This window comes from Chiloscyllium plagiosum, chromosome 26 (assembly GCF_004010195.1).
Source record: "Chiloscyllium plagiosum isolate BGI_BamShark_2017 chromosome 26, ASM401019v2, whole genome shotgun sequence".
Classification (NCBI taxonomy): Eukaryota; Metazoa; Chordata; class Chondrichthyes; order Orectolobiformes; family Hemiscylliidae; genus Chiloscyllium; species Chiloscyllium plagiosum.
This window is the reverse complement of record NC_057735.1, coordinates 50,275,135-50,297,924: the sequence shown is the minus strand read 5'-3', so window position 1 is coordinate 50,297,924 and position 22,790 is coordinate 50,275,135. Positions and strand designations below refer to the sequence as shown.

At 42.8% G+C, this 22,790-nt stretch overlaps 1 protein-coding gene across 1 annotated transcript in view; it reads right to left on the bottom strand.

Annotated features, from left to right (window-relative positions):
- shisa4 (shisa family member 4) overlaps window positions 1-22,790 on the bottom strand; it is a 63,140-nt gene that overhangs the window by 21,799 nt on the left and 18,551 nt on the right. Inside the window, exons 3-4 of the mRNA XM_043717097.1 lie at window positions 18,423-18,556; window positions 11,330-11,437 (exon numbers count right to left, since the gene is read on the bottom strand). Coding sequence (XP_043573032.1) covers window positions 11,330-11,437; window positions 18,423-18,556 — 242 coding nt within the window. The remainder of the gene's footprint in view (window positions 1-11,329; window positions 11,438-18,422; window positions 18,557-22,790) is intronic.

Below are 22,790 nucleotides of genomic sequence, written 5' to 3'. Positions count from 1 at the left end.
AGTTTGAGAATATGCAAGTAAATTTCTGTCGTATGTGGAATGATCCTTTGGGGCCTTGGACAGAGGTGAGGTTGGGGGAGGAGGGGGTACAGGCAGATTTTGCACCTCTTACGGAAGTAGGAGAAGGGGCCAACTGTGGACAGGGGATGAGTGGTGAGTATAGACGTAACAAGGGAGTCAGAGAAGGAACGGTTCCTATGGAATGCAGATAGGATTGGGAAGGGTAGTGGGGTCTGATTGTAGGTGGCAAAAATGGCAGCGGATGATACACTGGATTGGGAGATTAGTGTGGTGGAATGTGAGGACCAGGGAGATTCTATCCTTGTTGCGACGGGCAGGGGGTTGGGGTTCAAGGGTGGAGGTGTGGGAAATGGAGGAGTTGTGATTGAGAGAGCATTGTTAATCACAGGGGAGGGGAAATTTCGGTCCTGGAAGTAGGAGACTTCTGGGATGTCCTGGAGTAGTACTGTTCATCTTGGGAGCAGATATAGCAGAGGTGGGAGTAAGGGATTGTGCTTTTACCGTGGTGGTGGTGGTGTGGGAATGTAGTGAAGGTAGCTGTGGGATTTGCTGGGCTGGAAGTAGATGTCAGTGTTTTTAGATTAGATTAGATTTTAGATTACATTAGATTACATTACAGTGTGGAAACAGGCCCTTCGGCCCAACAAGTCCACACCGACCCGCCAAAGCGCAACCCACCCATACCCCTACATTTACCCCTTACCTAACACTACGGGCAATTTAGCATGGCCAATTCACCTGACCTGCACATCTTTGGACTGTGGGAGGAAACCGGAGCACCCGGAGAAAACCCACGCAGACACGGGGAGAACGTGTTAAATCAGTTGCCAGAGACAGAGAGGTCCACAAAGGGGAGGGAAGTTTCATTATTATGGTTTATTTCTTTCTTAAGAGGGGAGGTGCTATGAAGTCAAAAGTGTGTATGGTCACTTTAAGAGAGAGGTGTCTTTTCTGAGCTGAGAGATTGTGACAGCACATGTGTCTATGACTAGCTGACAGGTTCAGTGTGTGCTGGGAACTGATAATATATAACAATCAGCTTGGGGTTGTGTTTGATGTTAAGGCAACTGGATTTGAATTTAACCAATTAATTTAAGTTATGCCCAAGATACCAAAAACCAAATGACTTTGAATTTGACTGTATTGACAACATTGGACCAATGAGAGGGTACGAGTCTTGGAAGGATAAAAAAGAGCATTTTGAAAATTAGTTAGAGCCAACTGCCATCTGAAGCAATAAACGTCTCAATACTCTCAAAGAAATCTCTCATAAGGCATAATCTATTAAAGACACCAAGAAATTTTATACAAAGACACTCACAGTAAAAAAGAAGAAAATCACAGGAGATGACAACAGAATCAGAAGGACGGGAGGAAGGAGATTTGGAAGACCAGAAGGAAGACAGCATAAGAGACTGAGAGATATGGAGATTGAGAGATTAAGTTAATTTTTAGATTAGATTAGATTACTTAGTGTGGAAACAGGCCCTTCGGCCCAACTTGTCCACACCGACCCTCCAAGGAGCAACCCACCCAGACCCATTCCCCTACATTTACCCCTTCATCTAACACTACGGGCAATTTAGCATGGCCAATTCACCTAACCTGAACATTTTTGGACTGTGGGAGGAAACCGGAGCACCTGGAGGAAACCCATGCAGACATGGAGAAAATGTGCAAACTCCACACAGACAGTTGCCCGAGGTGGGAAATGAACCCGGGTCTCTGACGTTGTGAGGCAGCAGTGCTAACCACTGTGCCACCGTGCCGCCCATAATGTTTAATAATTGTGTTATTGGAGTAGCATTTTAATAGGGTTAGGGTTAGATAGTGATTAGTTAAGAAAAAGGGATTCAGGATTATTCACAGTTTTTGCTTATTGTTCATTGTTAGGAGTGAGGAAAATAAGTTGTTATTCTCTCTTTAAACGCTGGAAATTAGGGTTTTCTTTCACTCACTCACATTTTTAATCAGATTACAGGTGAGGCGAGCTTATCTGGGTGGTTTAGTTTTAATTAGCAGAGGGGTTCGACCTCCGCATCGTAACATAATATAATTATTAAATAACCCCTTCTAAATATATAATGCTACATCTAAAAAGTTCCACAACCAACTGTTCCAGAAAACCATTTTGTACATATTCCAGGAATTCATCCTCCACAGCAGTGGTGTTCGTTAGATCTATCAATTCTATATACAGATTGAAGTCACTCATATTTACTTCATTACTCTGCTACCTGCATCTATAATTATATTTATAGCATGTCCTACAATGCTAGTAAAGTTTTGTGGCCTAAAAATGTCTTCTACCAATGTTTGCTGCCCCCTGCTGTTTCTTTCCTTCACCAACCAGATTCTATTCTACACGTAGTTCTTCCTATCTAAGATCCTTTCTCAGTAACGTACCAATCCCATCCCTTTATTAATAGGCACTAGAGGATGCCTGAAGAGCAACAAGAGCACAGAAACATGGGGGGTGGGGGGGGGGACTTCAACGTCCATCACAAAAAGCACCACTTCTGTCTGAACTGGCTGAGTCCAAAAGATCGTAGCTTCGAGACTCAGTCTGAGAGAGGTTGTGAGGAAAACAAGGGAAAAACATACTTTACCAGGTTCTATTGGAGCAGATCTATCTATAGCATAATATTCTATGGTAATGATTGGGGTGGCTACTGCATAGCTCTTGTGGAGACAAAGCTCTATCTTCACAAAAAGCAGAAAAATCCAATGTGATCACCCCATCAGACTAATCACAGCAAAGTGATGGATGGAGTTGTTGGCTCTTGGGCAGTCCCCCTAGGTTGAGGATGATGTCCTCTACTCTGGAGTTTGGGATCTTACTGTAACTAAACAGTCAGGTCCTGAATCCACACATCCTGGCCAGGGGTTGCTTGAAGAGGTGGGAAGGTGGATTTTTGCACACACTTTTTGCTGTTATGTTTGACCTCTATTTTGCAAAGAACTAAAGGAGTCAATGCTGAACTTCATCGTTGACTTTTGCCCTCATTGAGAGGATGTTCCCCAAGTGTGGGAATTAATCCACATTTCTCCAGTACCTCCTTGTGAATTTTGACTGTTGGGATGCTAGTCTTGCATGGTGGGATTAAGTTGATAAGATGAGCTTTGGCTTCATTCTCTTATTTGCCTCCATGCATGCATTGATGATGGAATGCAGCTAGAGTTCTGAGTTTGTGCACAGTTAAGTGTTATCGGCATATTGCAGCTTGAGGCAGAGTTTAGGCGTGATCTTGGTCATCCTGTTGAGATACTCCATTCCAGTGGGAAACTTCATGGATATTGGGTGCGGGGTTGCAGCAAGGAAAATCAAGAAACATGGTGGAGTGACGACATAGCCTTGCTTGACACCATATGCACTCAGGTTGGGTCAGTGGTGGGTCCACTAGTCTGGATCACAGCTCACACGTTGTCCAGCAGTAAGCAGAGGCTGGTAATGAATTTCAGTGGCCAGCTAAATCTGAGGAGGACATTTCATAATCCAACCCATTTGATAGGGTCACAGACATCTATGAAGTCGAATAAGGCCATGCGTAGAGGTTGCTGCTGCTCTATGCACTTTTCTAGTACTTGGCTTGCTGTGAAGAGCATGTCCATTGAGCCTCGGATGGATGGAATCTACACTGAGACTCTGGGAGCAGCACTTCAGCATCTAGGAGGTGACTGAGGAAGATTTTTGCAATGACCTTCCCTGAGGTTGACAGCAGAGAGACTCCTCGGGTGTTCCCATAATCAGCCTTCTCTCCTTTCTCGAAAATTGTCACAATAACAGGACATTGAAGAACTGCTGGTCTGTTCTCCTTCTTCCAGATGAGGTCATGTGCCAAGAGAGCTGTTCTACTGTTTGCTCGCTGAGCTGTAGGTTTGATATCCAGACGTTTCATTACCTGGCTAGGTAACATCATCAGTGGCGACCTCCAAGTGAAGCGAAGCTGTTGTCTCCTGCTTTCTATTTATATGTTTCTCCTGGATGGGGTTCCTGGGGTTTGTGGTGATGTCATTTCCTGTTCGTTTTCTGAGAGGTTGATAGATGGCATCTAGATCTATGTGTTTGTTTACGGCGTTGTGGTTGGAGTGCCAGGTCTCTAGGAATTCTCTGGCATGTCTTTGCTTAGTCGGTCTGTTCTGGTGGCTTTGTTGGTTCTCAGCTGCCCGAGTGGTCTTTTCAATCGCGGGTGGGGCTGGGGTTATGTTGAGATGGAGGCAGGAAGCATGCTATAGGATATGGTCAAGGACACTCACATCGAGGACTGAGGTTTGTTCGAGGAGATTCTCAATGCTCAATTAACACTGACAGCTTCTCTGTCCTTTATGAGCCCTACTCAGTTCTCAGCTGTTGGCAGGTAATTCCTGAGATGCTTGGGCCATGGATGGTCTGGATTAGGGATAGTCAACATTGCTTTGTCTGTGGGAAATCATGTCTCACTAACCTGATTGAGTTTTTTTTTGAAGAAGAAGTGATGATCAGGATTGATGAAGGCAGAGTGGTGGACGTTGTGTATATGGACTTCAGTAAGGCATCTGATAAGATTCCACATGGTAGAATGGTTAATAGGTTAGATCATAAGCAATATAGGGAGAACTAGCCATTTGGATACAAAATTGGCTAAAAGGTAGGAGACAGAGTGAAGGATTGCTCTTCGGACTGGAGGCTTGTGACCAGCGGTGTGCTGCAGGATCGGTGCTGGGTCTACTGCTTTTTGTCATTGATGTAAATGATTTGGATGTGAATATAGGAAGTATGTTAAGTAATTTGCAGATGATACCAAAATTGGTGGTATAATAGACAGTGAAAAAGGTTCCCTCAGATTACAATGGGATCTTGATCAGATGGGCCAATGGACAAAGAGTAGCAGTTGGAATTTAATCTAGACAAATGTGAAGTGCTACATTTTGGTATGGCAAATCAGGGCAGTACTTATACACCTACTGGTAAGATCCTGAGGAGTGTTCCCAAACAAAGAGACCTTGCAGTGCAGGTTCATAGTTCCTTGAAAGTGGTGTCACAGGTAGACAGGTGGTGAAGGAGCCATTTGATATGTTTGTCTTTATTGGTCAGTGCAATGAGTATAGGAGTTGGGAGGTCATGTTACGGCTGTAGATGACATTGACTAGGCCATTACTGGAATACTGGTCTCCCTACTATAGGAAAGATGTTGTGAAACTTGAAAGGGTTCAGAAAAGATTTACAAGGATGTTGCCAGGGTGGAGGGTTTGAGCAATAGGGAGAGGCTGAATAGGCTGGGGCTACTTTCCCTGGAGTGTCAGAGGCTGAGGGGTGGCCATAAAATCATGAGGGGCATGGATACGGTGAATAGCCAAGATTTTCTTCCCAGGGTAGTGATGTCCAAAACTGGAGGATTTAAGTTTAAGGGGAGAGGTGAAAAATTTAAAAGGGACTTCACGGAGAAACTTTTTCACACAGAGCGTGGTACACTTTTGGAATGAGCTTCCAGAGGAACTGGTGGAGGCTGATACAATTACAACATTTAAAAGGCATCTGGACGGGTATATGAATAGGAAGGATTTAGACAGATATTGGCTAAATGCTAGCAAATGGGACCAGATTAATATAAGATATCTGGTCGGCATGGACGATTTGGACCAAAGAGTTTGTTTCCTTGCTATACAACTTTATGACTCTCTGACTGCACTAAAGAATCTACACACATTGTGGCTGTTGGTAAGTTACTGGATTTCCTGCTCTCTTTCTGCCCACCATCTGTTCTTAGGTTTTCTTTTGTACTTCAACCTTTGTTTGTCGACTTGTTTTCTTTCCCTCAGGTTTGTTCACAAGGGCCCTCACAGCCCAACACCATCACGGAAGCCAACCTTCCATCCATGGATTCCATTTACGATGCCAACATCATCCACAAGGTCTCTCACCAACGATTCCAATTGCACCATTGAAAGCATACTGTCCGGAAACAGCCTGGTATGGCAATTGCTGTGCCCAGGACGGTAAAAAAAACTGCACAAGGTCGTGTGTATGGCCCAGATCATCACGGAAGCCAACCTGCCAAATAGGGACTCCATTTCTATGGCCTGCTGCTGCGGAAAGGCTGTGAACATTATCAAAGCACCATTGCATCCCGGCAGTGCTCTGCTACAACTTCTTCCATAAGGCAGAAGGTGCACAAGTTTGAACACACACACACACACACACAAGTAGATTCAAGAACACCTTCTTCCCTGCTGTTATTAGACTGCTGAATGTATTCTCTAACTTCAAATAATGCTGACCTTGCCTAGCACACGCCCTGGGCAAGGTAACTTGTGTGCTTCTGTCTAGTCTTTTTTCACCCTATGATCTGTATGTCCTTGCTTATGATCTGACTGCACTACTCATAAACAAAGTTTTTCACTGTACCTAGGTACATATGACAATAAATAAATCAATCGAGTGGATATAGGTGTTCCATGCAGCCAAGCTTTCCTGCCAGGCATTAAGCTTCCTTTTGGATTATTTACTTTTTTGTGTGTCACCATAGAATTACCAGCCCATACGGCTGCTCTCTCAGTAGAGAGAGAGAGAGAGAGACAACTGGTGGTGATTTAACCTGAGACCCACCATACCTCAAGTGAAGGGAGTGGTTCAGAATGAGAGTCCTTTATGGTAATCTCAGCCAATGATGGGAATTGAATCCATGTTGTTGGCATCACACTGCTTTGCAAACCAACCATCCAACCAACTGAGCTAACCGACCCTGAGAACTGGAGACTGGAACGTGGAATTACTCAGCCATTCTCAATCAGTTCCTTTTCGTCTGCTATAAACTTAATAATTAAGAGATTTCTGTTCATATTCCTTCTTTAAGAAGCAGTAATTCAATCTAGCTATTTGTACACAACCCTTACAATAAATACTCAACTTATAACAGTGATATCACATTCCTTCCTCGGAATTAATAATAAATTACAGAAGTGACAAAATTACAAAATATTCAGCAACCAATCATCTACCCATTTGCTGCAATGTCTAAATTTTCAAGTGGATAGCTCCATCCACCTCATAAATCTCCTGTACTCCTCTCTTTCTCATGTTCTCACAAGCGTACTTTCCCTTCTCAGTGCACTCTTCCATTTCCTTCCCTCACTGCCCTCTCCCTTTCTGTTGCCATCTTTCTTTCTGCTTTCACCATTCTTTCTCCCTCCCCTTTCTCTCTATCCCAGTTTGTCAATGATTCTGTCCCCTTTCTGTCACCCTTTTACCTTTCCTCTCACCACTCCCCCCACTCTTCACTACACTCACTCGTGTCCAGAATCCCCTCGCTCCAGCTACTTGCTACACTTTATGTCTTTTCTTTCACCCCTCTTGCCACTCTGTTTCCTCTCTCATAGATCTCTACCCCCTCACCACTCTCTCCATTTCTACCATCTTGCTATTCTCTCCTTCCTCTTCCATCTTATTGTTCTCTCTCTATTCCCTCTCACCACTCTATCCCTTCCCTCTACCTCTCCACTTGCCACTTACCTCTGCCAGTCTTGTTGGTTTCTTCACATCCTGTCTCACTACACCACTCCTGCTCCTTTTTACCTCACATCCTGACTCCCTTCTTGTCGCGCTCTCTGTCATCTCAGCCATTTCTCTCCCCCATCGTCACGTTGTCTCTCCTCTGAAGCTTTTCAAAATCTCTGTATTTTTTGTCTCGCTCACCACTCTGCTACATTGTGGTGCTCATGTTTTTCGTGTTTAATCTGCCAGTGACTTAGAATTGATTTTCTCCCTCACTGCATCGCATTCCGTCACTCACCAACTTTCCAAGCTCACACTCAGGACTGTCACTGCATTTATTTTTATCTATTATTCCCTGAAACTCCAAATCTGATTTCATCAAACGTCAAGTACTATTCAAGAAGCCTTCCAGCACATCCAGTGTAGGAATAACACTGGAGGACAAATCATGCCCATTTATACCACACTGACTGCAATATCCGGGGGTTTAGATGTCCAAAGCCTTTTTGACAAGGACAGAAGTGTGTAAGATTAGTAGTTGAGGGCTGAGGGTGGTAGATGCCAGGCATGTGAGAGGGTAGGGTGGTTAAGGCTCCAGACAGCTCCATTCAGTCTGCAAGCATGATTTTACACTTTCAAGTTGCTGCTCATTTTAAACTCCAAGTTGCTCTCATTCTGAGATCTCTGTCTCTGTCCTGGGCCCTGTGGCAAGGTTCCAGGGAAACTTCAGTGAGGTTTGAGGGACTGCACTTTGTGTTCTGATTTGGCATTTGGCATTTTTCAAACTCCCAGATTTGAGTTCAACATTTTCTGACTAGAACACCTACTGCCAGCAGGTGTTCTAGTCTCTCTATTTGTCAATTTTTATTTTTCTCTCTTTTTCAGCTATTCTCCGTTCTGCATTCACATCTTTTCTAAATACACATCTTAGATGGAATCTTTTGGGGCTTGGGCTATTGTGAGATTTGTAGCAAAATCGTGCAAGGAGTCTGCACAGCCCATTGCAATGGCAGGGGAAACTCGCTGTACATTTTATATTTGGACCAAACAGTGAGGTGAGGTTCTTACAAGGCAGCAGAAAATTGTCAATTAAAGGGAACTGTAGCATCTTAAACACCTTGTTAAAGCTGCAATTTGTAGAATTATTGAATTATAGAATCGCTACAGTGTGGCAGCAGACCATTCGGTCCATCGAGTCCACACCGACCCTATAAAGAACAAATCACCCAGACCCCCCCATCCTATCCCTGTAACCTTACAAATCCCATGGCTAATCCACCTCACCTACCACATCCCTGGATACTTTGGGGAATTTGGCATGGTCAATTCACCTAACCTGCACATCCTTTGACTGTGGGAGGAAATTGGAGCACTCAGAGAAAACCCCCCGCAGACACAAGGAGAGTGTGAAAACTCCCCACAGACAATCACCAAGAGTGGAATCAAACCTGGGTCCCTGGCATATGAGACAGCAGTGCTAACCACTGAGCCACTCTTAATCCACCCAATTAATATTCAGTTTTCTATCATGCTAAACAAGCCAGACATCAAGAATTCCTGAGCTGCAAGTCAGAACAGGTACCTGGCGAATTCAGCTTGCCATGAGTTGCTCAAATCAACCAACATCTCAGGGCACGATCCATGGGCATCAGCCACACACATCCCTTGTCCACAGACATTAGCATCTGATAGTTGCCATCTCCTCATGATCATACTGGTATCCACGTGCAGCCATACAGGACTTACACTACAGAGCACATTGGCAACTAACATTGAAAATCTGCACAGACACTTTGATTAAAAGGAGAAAAGCTATCAAAAGACATCAGACGCAGATAGTGAGGGGAAAAAAAATCACCCCAGGAAAGAGATTAACCGTGCAGAAGCTCACCACACGCTCTGTCCTGAAGAAACACTGTGAATAACAAGTACTCTTCACAAAGTCTTCAGCTAGAGATGTTGACCCACAAATATATTACCAACATAACATTTTTGTTGTACATGGTGCTATACACGTTCTTGTCATTTTTGTAAAAAACAGAAATGGTGAGAAATTTTGGCACTGTTGGACTGTTTGCTGAAAATACAGAGCTGGAATCCCAACACAGAGAGATTCCATTATCTTGTGAAAGCTAGCAAAACTGAAGCTGATATAGTTGTCCCTGTGTTCCTGTGCATTATGAAGGTATTGATGTTTAACCTTCGGCGGATACTATTATAGTCAGAGAATCCAAGTTCCACAACTTCAAAAATAGAGTGAATCCTACAGAATCATTTATCTCCAAAACTGGGACTGCTGAAATGTTCAGATTCCATAAACACAATCAGCACGATGGTGAATCCATCACTTAGTTTGTAGCAATTTTAAAAAGGTTAGCAAAATTTGGAACATTTGTATGTTCTCCCTGTGCCTGCATGGTTTCTGCCAGGTGCTACAGTTTCCTTCCACAGTCTGAAGATGTGCAGGTTAGGTGCTCAATCATCCATAGTGACTAGGGATGTGAAAGATCGGTGGGTTAGCCATGCTAAATACAGGGTTACAGAGAAAGGGTAGGGGACTGGTTTGGGTGGGATGCTGTTCATAGGATCACTGCTAACCTAATGGGCTGAATGGTTTCTTTCCACACTGCAGGGATTTTATGATCTAACTGCGGTATACAAAATTATAACAGACAGAGTAGATTATGAGAATCTTTTTCCCATGGCAGACATGACTAAGGACAGATCGCTTAAGTTTAAGGTGGGTAGTAAATGGCTTACAGAAGATCTGAGAATAAAATGTTTTCACTCAGAGGGTGCGAGAAATATGGAATGTGCTGCCTGAGAGGGTAGTTAAGGCAGGTACTCCCGCAACATTTAAGTAGTATTGGATGAGCATTTAAAATGCCAGGGCATTGCTGACTATGGATGAAGTGCAGGTAAGGTGGATTAGTATAGTTTGATTCTCGTTGATTGGCATAGCCATGGTGGCTGGCTGAAGGGCCTATTTCTATGCTGTGTGATTCTATGATTCTAAAATTTTATGGTGCCTGCAGCGAGAATCCCTCAAAAAAACTCGATGCATCTCGCACTTCGCCAGAAAATCTTGAGATTCAAACCCTAGTTCCTTTACATTTCTCATCTGTCTAGTTTCCACTTATTTAACCTGCTCTGGTTTTCACACTAGGATATCCCTGAGTTTTCCCAATTCTGATGAAAAGTCATTGATCTGAAACATTAATTTCATTTTGCTTTCCACAGATGCTTGAGTTTCTCCAGCAGTCTCTGTTTTGCTTTTGTCCAACATCCACAATATATTTTTTCTTGAAAAAATGAAAAAAGTTGAACCTGATATTACAAAAATTAGAATAAAAAATAATAAGCTCAGGCCGTTCAGACAAAATGAACATTGTTACAATACTTCTCGTGGAACTCAACATATCAAATATTTCTCACTCTGAATTCTGTTTGTTGAGTTGTACGTGCAGAGAAAGCTGAATAGTGTGCTCTCGCAGGGAGACAACTACTGTGGACCTTGACTATAGAACCTCACCATGTTATATACACTGTTCCCTCGAGGACCCATTATTGCAAGGTCTCGAATTAGAAAGCTGCCCACTCCTGTCTCAATCCCACTCTCCCTCTTCATTCTGTAATGTTAGATTCAAACCATGGTTCACTTCAACTCAAAAACAAAATCCTACAAATGCTGGAGATCAGAAGATCTGGCAGCAACTGTGGAGAGAGAAATAAAATAAAAAATTTTAATCAATAGTATTCCATCAGAACTGGGATATTTGATGCATTTTAAATAAGCGAAAGAATGGGAGCTCATTGCTTATATTAATTCAAAATTACCTGGAACACCGTAGGCAGGAGCTGTTGGATACGGAGGGTATGCACCTGAGGGCATGTTGGATGGATTGGCTGGCTGCATTGGGAAACTGCGTGTCACCTCCCTTTGACCTAGAACAAATAATCACAATTATACTGACAATTACACAACACACAATTGTATTTTCTCACACACATTACTCACATATAACTGACAATCACTCATATATATATATATACACACACACACAATCTCAGCAATGTACAGAATGAGAACAGACCCTTCAGTCCAATTTATACATGCTGAGCAGATATCCTAAATTAATCTATCCCATTTGCCAGCATTTGGACCATAACCCCTCCAAACCCTTCCTATTCCTATACCCATCCAGATGCCTTTTAAATGTTATAATTGTACCCATCTCCACCATCCCCTCTGGCAGCTTGTTTCATACACACACCACCCTCTGGGTGAAATCACTGCCCTTTTACATCATTGCCCTCTCACCTTAAACTTATGCCCTCTAGTTTTGGACTCCCCTATCCTGGGGAAAAAATCTTGACTATTCACCCTACCCATGCCCTTCATGATTTTATAAACCTCATTAAGGTCACCCCTCCCCCTCTGACACTCTGGAGAAAATAGCCCCAGCCTATTCAGCTTCTGCCTGTAGCTCAAACCCTCCAACCTGGGCAACATCTCTCATTAGACAGAGATGACTTGTGATGGTTTAACCTGATGGTCACTTCAAATAGTGCAATAATTGTGGATAACTTTAATCTTCATATCAATTAGACAAATCAAGACTTGGACGATGGATTCATAGTGTACGTTAAGGACAATTTCTTAGACCATTCTGGAACCTAACAGTTTATAGTAATGAACTGTAAATGAAGAATCTACCTATCTCCAACTTAAAAGAATTCAATGTCCCATCTTTATCAATGTCTGGAAAAGTGAGTTCTGCAGACTTTCCTTCCTCAATTAAAAAACTTACCATCTCCATCTTAAATGGGAGTGAAGATGTAATATGTAATGAGATAGAATTAATTCTAGACCTTGCAATAATGGGTCCTCGAGGGAACAATGAATATAACATGGTGAGGTTTTATATTCAGTTTGTGACAGCATCAATAACAACAAAAATTAACTAAAAATGTGCGAAGATAGAGTTGGCTAAAGTGGAATTGGAGAATAGGTTAAAACGGAGGATGATAGAGAAGCTGTGACAGACATTTAAGGAGACAATTCTTTACTCTCAACAAACATGTATCCCACTGAGAAAGAAAAAAAAATCTAGCAGAAGGAATGCCCATCTGTAGCTATCTAAGAAAGCTATGAGTGATATCAAATTGAAAGAAAAGGTGTACAAAGCTGCAAAGGTTAGTGGTATTCGGCCAGAATATTGGACACATTTTAGCAACAGAAAAGAGTGACTAAAAGGTAAGTAAAATGAGAGAAATGTGATGATGAGAGAAAACTACCAAGAGGTACAAAAACAGACAGTACAAGGTTCAAAACGAATTTTAAGTCAGCATTAGTCCAGTAGAGGATGGGACTTTGGAATTGATAAAAGGAAAAAAAAAAATGGCACAGTCAAATATTCTATATCTGTCTTCACTGTGGTAGAGAGTAACCATCCCAATAATTATTAGAGCATAGGCACTAGGAGAACTAATAGATTAAAGGCTGACGAGGTCCCCAGATCTAATGGCCTTGAACAGACTGGCGCTGTATCGTTTGGAGTTTAGAAGCATAAAGAGGTGGTCTTATTTATGTTTGTGAGGGGGATTTTACAGTCTGGATGCTGAAAGGATATTTCTTTAGTTGTAGAGACTAGAACTAGAGGGCACAATTTAAAAATATGGTGTCACCCATTTAAGATGAAGATGATAAGCTTCTTCTCGGAGGAAGAAAAGTCTGTGGAACTCACTTTTCCAGACAGCGGTAGAGGGATCATTGAATACTTTTAAGTTCGAGGTAGATATGTTCTTCAATTACAGGGAATCTAACATTACTGAGGGAAGGTAGGAAAGTGGAGTTAAGGCTACAATCAGATCAGTCATGATTGTAATGAATAGTGGAACAATCTCAAGGGATCGAATCACCTACTCCTGCTCCTAACTTGTGAGCAGTTTTGGGCCACATATCTAAGAAAAGATGCGCTGGTTTTGGAGGGGTCAAGAGGAGATTTACAAGAATGATCCCAGAGATGAAGGATGCGGAAGGTGAGGAGTGGTTCATAACGCTCTGGGTCTGTAGTCGATGGAGTTTAGAAGGATGAGGGTGGGACTGACTGAAATTACAGAATACTGAGAGGCCTAGATAGAGTGGACATGGAGAAGATGTTTCCACTAGAGGGAGAGACTAGGACCCAAAGCACAGCCTGAAAGTGAAGGGACAACTCTTTAGAACTGAGATGAGGAGGAATTTCTTCAGCCAGAGGGTGGTTAATCATTGCTGCAGAGGGCTGTGAAGGCCAAGCTATTGATTGCATTAAGACAGAGATAGATAGGTTCTTAATTAATAAGGGGGTCAAAGATTATGGGGAGAAGGCAGGAGAATTGTGTTAAGAAACATATCAGCTGTGATCAAATAGTGGAGCAGACTCAATGGACCAAATGACCTAATTCTTCTCCTAAATCTTATGGTCTTATGGTGTGGTTGTATGCAAAACTGTACAAGGCATCGTTGAGACTGCACCTAGAGTACTATGTACAGTTCTGGTCACCTTACTTATTAAGGAGGGATAGACAAGCTTTGGAAGCAGAACAGAAAAGTTCACTCAGCTGATTCCTGGGATGAAGGTTTTGTCTTATGAGGAAAAGTTGATGAGGTTGGGACAATGCTTACTGGAGTTAGGTCGAATGAGTGGTGATTGTAATGAAACAAATAGGATTCTGAGTGCAATTAACAGAGTGGATGCTAAGAGGATCTTACCTGTATTGAGGGAACCATTGACAGTTTCAAAATATGGAGCAAATCCAGAGTTTTCTATTTATCTTGACTTTAAATTCCACTCTGAAAACTGAAAGTTATCTTCTAAAACATATGACTTATGAAATCAAGTATTTGTAACACTGAATTTATTTCAGTTAATATGAGCACATGTGAAATATAGAAACAATAGAAGCTGAGCTCAAATGCAAAAGAGAATAGAAGCTGGAAATGTAAGTCAAGAATGAATGAACAAGTGTATACACGTTTGCTCTTTTGTCTCCCTTTGACTGTTTGGGACTCGATAGTAAATGCTCAACAGTGCAACTGCCCCTTTTCTATTCCTCAGTTCAAACCCTTGTGGCCTCACTTAATGCTCCTTTGAGCTATCATTCTTCCTCAATTTACACCTGTCTGTTTTGCCAATATTGCAAACCTCCCCCCTCCTTCTCATCCCCCTCTCTAACTTGTCCGAAAACAAGGTAACCAGGAACATTGAGCTGCCGTCCCAGCCCTTTTCTACAGCATGATGAAGTATGTGCTATTGAATCAAACTGGCAGATTCATGAGACTCACTGCATTGATTACTGAACAATCCCTTTGTTGTCCTTTTTTTTATCTTTGCTTTCTCTTCTACACTTGTTCATTCATTCTTGACTTACATTTCAGCTTCTATTCTCTTTTGCATTTGAGCTCAGCTGCTGATCACCCTTCCAAGCAGCACTAACAAAGTTCCCACTGCAATACCGGTCCTGGCCATGCAGCTTGGCAGGACCCACCTTCCCAAGAACTGATCCCAATGTTACCAGAATCTAAACCCCTCCATCCTGTTCTAACTTTCCAGCCACACTTCAACTTGCTCTTTCTTCCAATCTCTACTGAATACACTAGCAGATTGTACATTCTGATTGGTTCACAAACCTGGGAAGGATGGTTCTGATTGGTTCACTGACCTGTGTAGGATGGTGTTAGCTTGCTCACTGATCTGGAAGGATGGTGTTAGCTTACTCTCTCTCCATGGATGCTGCCTGACCTGCTGTGACCTCCAGCGTTTATTGTTTTCAGTGCTGATTGCTCACTGACCTGGGAAATTGATTCTGATTGGCTCATTGATCTGGGAAGAATGGTTCTGATTGGCTCACTGACCTGACAAGATTGGCTCTGAATGGCTTCAAGAGAAATCTTATGCAGCTGCCAGCATCTGAAAGGAAGACAAGTGATTGACCAAAATTGTCTGAGTATAATGTCAATGATGGTCAGACTGACATTGTGGTCAGAAGTTTCCTGAGCCAATGATGCTGCACATTTTCCTGGCAACCTCCGATCCCAGCTGCGACAGAAACATGCAGCATCTATTAGAGAACTCTTCCAGAATGGGGTAGGGTCAGGAAGACCTGTTAATGGCTAGCTGCTGAATGTTAAGCTTAAAGATCCAGCCTTTGAATGTTTGAGGGGATATTATCTGCATGAGTAAATGGGTATATAAGTAAGTGGGTAAAGGGGAATGGCTGAAGTGAGTAGGGCAAGTGCATAGGATGGGGGAGATGGACAAAATGTGTCGGTAGGCAAGTGGATAGTTGATTCAGGGATAGTCAGCTTGGGAGAGGGTTAGTCATGAAAACATAGAAAATCAGATCAGCAGTAAGCCATTTAGTCCTCAGCTTGCACCACCAATCAATGTAATCATGGCTAATCATACAACTCAGTCCTTCTGTCCACTGTTCCCACTTTCTCTCCATACCCTTTGCTCCCTTTAGCCCTAACAACTTTGTTGAACTCCTTGAAAACATGCAATGTTTTGGCTTCAACTGCTTTCTGTGGTAGAGAATTCTGGAGACTCACCACTTCCTGGGTGAAGACATTTCTCATCTCATTTCTAAATGGCTGACCCAATATCCTTAAACTGGGACCTCTTGTTTGGGATTCCAATGTCGTTAGAAGCACCTATCCTGCATTTATCCTGTCTAGTGCTGTGAGAGTTTTATAGATTTCTGAGAATGCCCCTCATTCTTCTAAACCCCAGTGAAAATTGTCCTAAATAATCTACTGTCGCTTCAGCCAAAGGTCCTGCCATCTCATGTATCTGTCTGGTAAACCTTGACTGTACAGCAAGAAAATCTTTCTTCAAATACGCAGACCAGAACTGCACACAATATTGCAGGTGTACACTTATCGAGGCCCAGTATAACTGTCATCAGATATCCCTGCTCCTGTAGTCGAATCCTCTCATTGTTTGCCTTCTTCATCACCTGCTGCTCCTGTATGCTTACTTTCAGTGACTAGTGTACAAGGACACCCAAGTCATCTTGCATCACTCCTTTCCCAACTTACTGCCATTCAGAAAATAATCTCCCTTACTTTTTTTGCCTCCAAAGTGGATAATCTTACATTTATCTGCATCTGCCATGCATTTGACCATTCACTCAATTTGTCCAAATTACATTGAAGCATCTCTGCATCCTCCTCACAGTTCACACCGCCTCCCAGTATTCAGGAAGACGGTATTTAGCTCAGGCAGGAGGGTAGTCAAGTCAGGGAGGGGGCAGTTAGTTTGGGCAAGGGTAGTTAGCACATGGAGGGAATTGGTCAGCTCAGGGAGGGGTAGTTCGCTTGGGGAGGGAAGCGGATGGCTTGTGGAGGGAGCTAGTCAGCTCAAGGAGGAGTAGTTAGATCTGGAAAGGGAAGTAGTTAACTTGTGGAGGGAGATAGTCAGCTCAGGGAGAGCCTTGTTAGCTCGGGGAGGGAAGCAGTTAACTTGTGGAGGGACATGGCAGTTAGCTCGGGAGGGAGTAAGTTACCTCGGTGAGGTTAGTCAGCACAGGAAGGGAATAGTCTGTTTGTGGGGGGGGGAAATCACATCAGGAGAGGGCGTATGCACGCTAAAGAGGGGCTAGGCTGTGGGCAAGGGTTAGGTTTGGGAGAGGAGTTAGGAAAGGGGAGAGGCTGGGGAGAGGGTCAGGCTGGGGACAGAAATCAGGCGAGGGAGGGGAATCAAGCAACGCAGAGAGGTCAGGCCAGAGATAGGGGTCAAGCTAGGTCAAAGTGAGTTTTTGGGTAGGCTAAGAAGATAGTCAGGAATTGGAAGTCTGTATAGGTTCGGTCATTATCAGGGGTAGTCAAATTAGTTTTGGGGGTTTGTTGGAGGAGTAATCATGTCATGGGAGTTGTCAGGTGAGTGAGCTGGGTGTTCGGTTAGGTTGTGATGAGACAGATCAGGGTGCGCTTTGAGGGGAGGAGGTCGGGTTGTGTTGTGGAGGAGGGAGATTGAGTTGCGCTGTGTTATGTGGGTGCGATCTGGTTGTGTTCTGGTGAGTGAGGAGGGAGTGCATCCAGTTGGGATGTTGGCAGGTAGAGATTCGGGTTGGGTTGACAATGGGGTGCTGCAGTCTGAGGTTGGCAGAATTCAGGTTGAGTTGTGGTAGGTGGAGTTGGGTCATGTATGGGGAATCAGGGTGGTTTGTTGTGGAAGGGGAGGGTACGTTGGGTCTAGTAGCAGAGTAGAAGATTGAGTTGTGCATTAGGATCATAAGGATGTTCCTCATGCAGCTGACTCCATGGAAATTATCAGTCAGTTGAGATATCCAGTTGGGATTAGCTGAACTATGGAACCTTCTGGAAAAGTTAGTTGGAGAGTTTAGAAGGTTTGCACTGACCAGTCTGAATAGTTATCCAAGGCAGGTTAGAAGATTAAAAACCTGCTTAAAGCTCCTGAGTGACCTCGGAGTTGTCACATTCCCCACCCCTGGATTCACCAGTAATTCCCCAGACTAACACCCCTCCCTATCACAGATTCCTGGTCCTCACAGACTCTCACACACACCCCTTGGTCCCACAGTGCACCAGTACCCTTATCCCATATTCAGCTGGCAGCTTACTCTCCCTGCACTCACTGTCAACAAGTGTAACCCCACCCCCCTATTCCCATTTGCCTGGAGCCTCTCAACATCAACCACCTGGGCATCCTACCACTTCACTCATCTGACACCTGTACCCTTCACCCTCCTGGCAAATTATCTTTTCACCCACCTGGCAGCCTATCCCCTTTACCTAATCAGAAGATTGAGGCAATGAACTGCTGTTTCTTTCTCCACAGAGGTTACCAGAGCTTTCTGTGTTCATTCGGTGTCTGTCTGACTGATTGATTGAACTGTGAGGTTATATCCGGGTTGGCTCACTGACCTGTGAAGGGGAGCCTCATCTGTTGTCGCCGACGGTACAGGTAACAGCAGGAACACAAGAAACAACAAACCAGAATCCCAATGATAACGATGAACAGGAGGACAGCAGAGGCAATTCCAGCAATCGTGGTGGAGCTGATTAAAAACAAAAGCAGCAATTATCCTGTTAAGCATTGACAGTGTATAACTCACAGAACCGAGCATATTATGCTGGGTTTTACACTTTACAAGTTATTTTGTTATTTTCCTAACATACTCTTCTTCAAGCTATATAAGGAGGCTAGCCACCCAAGAGAAAAAAGTAACACAAGAGACAGGACCATGAATAGGCCATTCACCTGTTGAACCTGCTCAATGAGACATGTCCTTTCACCTCACCATCACTTCTTCTTACCCTATAATCCCAGAGTTCCTTTAGTGTCCAAAAGCATACTCTTTAATTTTTTTCCAACCACGAGTATTCATAACTCTCCACAGCAACAAATTCTAAAGATTCACAAACCAGAGTGCAGAAATTCCTCTTTTCAGTCCTAACTGATCCCTTATCTTGAAATAAAGCACCTTTCTTCTTGACTCTCCAGCCTTTTAGAAATTACACCATTCAGTATTACACCAGTATGATTTACCTCCCATTGTTCTAAACCAAAGCAAGTACCAGCCTACTGTACTCGAGCACTCCTCATATGGCAGTCCTCTTTCATTCCAGAAATCAATCGAGTGAAATTTTATTGCACCCCACCCTGGGTGAACACGCATTTCAATACATCTCCAGTTCACTTATAGCATGGAGATCTCATGGCTCCGAAAGAGGTAATTCTGTCTTAAAACTTCATTGTGCAATCAGATATATAGAAGAGTTTTCCTATTAATGCCATCCAGCTACAATGCTATTACACTCTTTACATCCCAACATCTCTGTCCAACAGACTTACACTGGATATCTTTTCTTTGGTAAAAGGAGTAATGTTGTACACAGTAGTCCAGTGTGCAATCACTATAACAGCAAGATTTCCACAATGTTGGACTCCACGCTCCCTACAATAAAGGCCAATATACCATTGGCCTTCCTAATTACTTGCTGTTCCTTTATGCTAATGTTGTGTTTCATGTATAAAACTCACGCAAATCCCTCTGAACACCAACATAAATTACTTTGTCACAATTTAAAATTATTCTGCTTTTCTAATCATCTTACCAAAACGAATATCCTTCCAGTCCACGCATTACACTCGATTTGCCTCCCAAATGCCCATCTATAGATCTTTGCAGATTCATATAACAGCCTAGCACTCAGAAACAAACTTGAGTATGTTATATTTGATTGCTTCATGCGAGTTATTAATATGAGATTATAAATTGCTGAGATTCCAGCACTGATCCTAGTGTTCCCCACCATTAACAATGTGCCAACCTGAAATAACCATGATTATTTCAATTGTTTTCTATTCTTTAGTCAATCCTGTATCTAATTTAAGATATTATCCCCATCTTCAAAAATGCTTATCTTCCGCAAACTATTTTTTGAGCTGTACCTTGTCAAATATCTTCTAAAAATCCAAATATATTACATCCATTGGTTCCCATTTATCTCATGTATTAGTTATATCCGCAAAAAAAATGGATTTTCCTTACATAAATCCACGGCGACGCTCCCTAATCATATGATTTCCTAAGTGCCTTGAAACGGCTTTCTTGATAATAGATTCTAGCATATCCCTGAATGTTAAACCGGTCTATAGTGTTATCCTCTCACTCTCCCCTTTCTTGAATAAGTGTCTTATTTGCTAACTTCCAATCTGCTAGGACCATTCCAGAATCTAGAATTTTTGTAAATCACAATCAGTGCATTCACTATCTCTGTCGCCCACTGTTTTATAGAACCTTGTCGGTCAGTAAATCCAAAGTATTTGTCAGCAAAGTAAGTTCAAGTTTCACCATCTCTGATGTTCAGAGCACTTTGCTCTGCATTTTTTAACTAGATGCTCTGGATAACACAGCTCCAGTTCTCTACCTTCCTATAAACCATAAGAGTGGCTCAGTGATTAGCACTGTTGGCTCACAATGCCAGGGACCTGGGTTCAATTCCAGCCTCGGGCGACTGTCTATGTGGAGTTTGCAATTCTCCCATGTCTGCGTGGGTTTCCTCTGGGTGTTCCGGTTTCCTCCCACAATCCAAAGATGTGCAGGTCAGGTGAATTAACCATGCTAAATTGCCCGTAGTGTTATGTGCTTTAGTCAGGGGTAAATATAGGGTAAGGCAATAGGTCTGGGTGGGTTACTCTTTGGAGCGTCAGTGTGGACTTGTTGGGCTGAATGGCCCGTTTCCATACTGTAGGGAATATAATCTAATCTAAATAGGAACAGGAATAGACCATTTGTCCCCTCAAGCCAGGCTCCACCATTCAATAGGACCATAGCTGATCCAACATTCCTCATGAGCACTTTCCTGTCATTTCTGCAAACCTTTGACTCCCCTACTGATTAAGAATCAAACTATCACAGCCTTAAATATACACAGTCTGCGGCAATGAGCTCCAAAGACTCTCAACCCTCTGAAGAAATTTTTATTCATTTCAGTCTCAAAGGGTGCATCTTTATTCTGAGACTATGCCCTCTGATCTTCGACTCTCCCATGATGGAAAACATCTTTTCAACATTTACCCCTCAAGTCCTTTAAGAATCCTATCTGTTTCATTGAGATCACCTCTCATTCTTTTAAATTTCAATAAGTACAATCCCAACCGGTTTAACCTTTGCTCATAAAGTAATCTGTCCATATTGAGGATCATCTTAGGAATTTTCTCTGAACCACATTCAATGAAATAATGTGTTTCAATAATAATAATAACATAAATGATAAGGGGACCAAAAGTGCTCACAATACTCCATATGTAGTCTCACTAGAACCTTGTACAGTTGCAGTAAGATTTCTATTCCCAACCCCTTGAAATAAGGATGAATATTCCATTAGCATTCCTGCTGCACCTGTGTGTTAACTTTCTGCATTTCGTGCACAAATACCCCCAAGTTCCTTTGTGTTGCAGCTTTTTGCAATTATTCTCGACTTGAATAATTTTCTGCTATTTTGTTGTCCCTTCTAAAATGAACAACTTCTCATTTTCCCACAATATACAGCATTTGCTTACATTTTTTGCTGGTTTAATCTATTAATATTTCTGTAAACTGTTTGCATCCAGCTTGCATCCTGCCTTTCCACCTACTTTTGTGCTATCTGTAAATTTGGCTACAGTGCATTCATGTTCTTCCTCCCAGTCATTAATGTATATTGTAAACATTTGACAGCACTGATCCCTGCAAAACCCTACTGGTCTCAGGTCACTAACCTGAACTAAAAACCCTTATCCCCACTTGCTGTTTCCTGCCTATGAGCCAATTCATATCCACACCAATATCTACTTCCAACACCATGGGCTGTTAGCTGATGGCTTTTGTGAGGTACCTTGTTGAAGGCCTTCTGGAAGTCCAAATACAAGACATCTACTGGTTCCACTCTATCCATTTTGGTTGAGACTTATTCAAAAACTGAAATAAATTAGTCAGACAGGATTGCTGTTTCTCAAAGCCACCTGACTTTGCTTGATTAGATTATGGTTTTCAAAATGTTCTGCTTTTACTTCCTTCATAATTGATTCCAATATTTTTCCAACTATAGATGTTAGGTGTATTGGCCTGTAATTACCCTCTTTTTGCTTTTCTCTCTTTTCGAAAAGGTATCTTAGCAGTTTACCAATCCTCTGGTACTTTTCCAGAATCCAATCATTTTGGAAACTTACACACAATACATCCACTATCTCTATGGTTCAAGCCAGCAAGGCTAGAGGATTTAACTGTCTTTAGCCCCGTTAGTTTGTTTGATACTATTAGTCTTGTGATCGGTATGGTACTTAATTCCTCTCCAGACTCTTGATCATAAATGAGATGAGCGTAGTATTTTGCATAAGGACTGTTGCAAAATATCTGTATAACTTGTCTGCCATTTTCTTGTTCCCCGTAGCAATTACAGCAGTCATAAAACCAGGCAGCTGGCCTTTCTGCTCAGCAGTCCTCCATCCCGGGGGTGGACATCTAAGATTCAGAGAGCTACATGCTTGGGTTGGGTAGTGTCACCTTCCACAGTGCTGGGTGAGGACTCACTGTCACCTTCCACAGTGCTGGGAGAGGACTCACTGTCGCCTTCAACACAGCTGGGAGATGACTCACAGTCACCTTCCACAGCGCTGGGTGAGCAATCACTGTCACCTTCCACAATGCTGGGAGAGGACACACTATCACCTTCCACAGAGCTGGGAGAGGACTCACTGTCACCTTCCACAGAGCTGGGTGAGGACTCACTGTCACCTTCCACAGT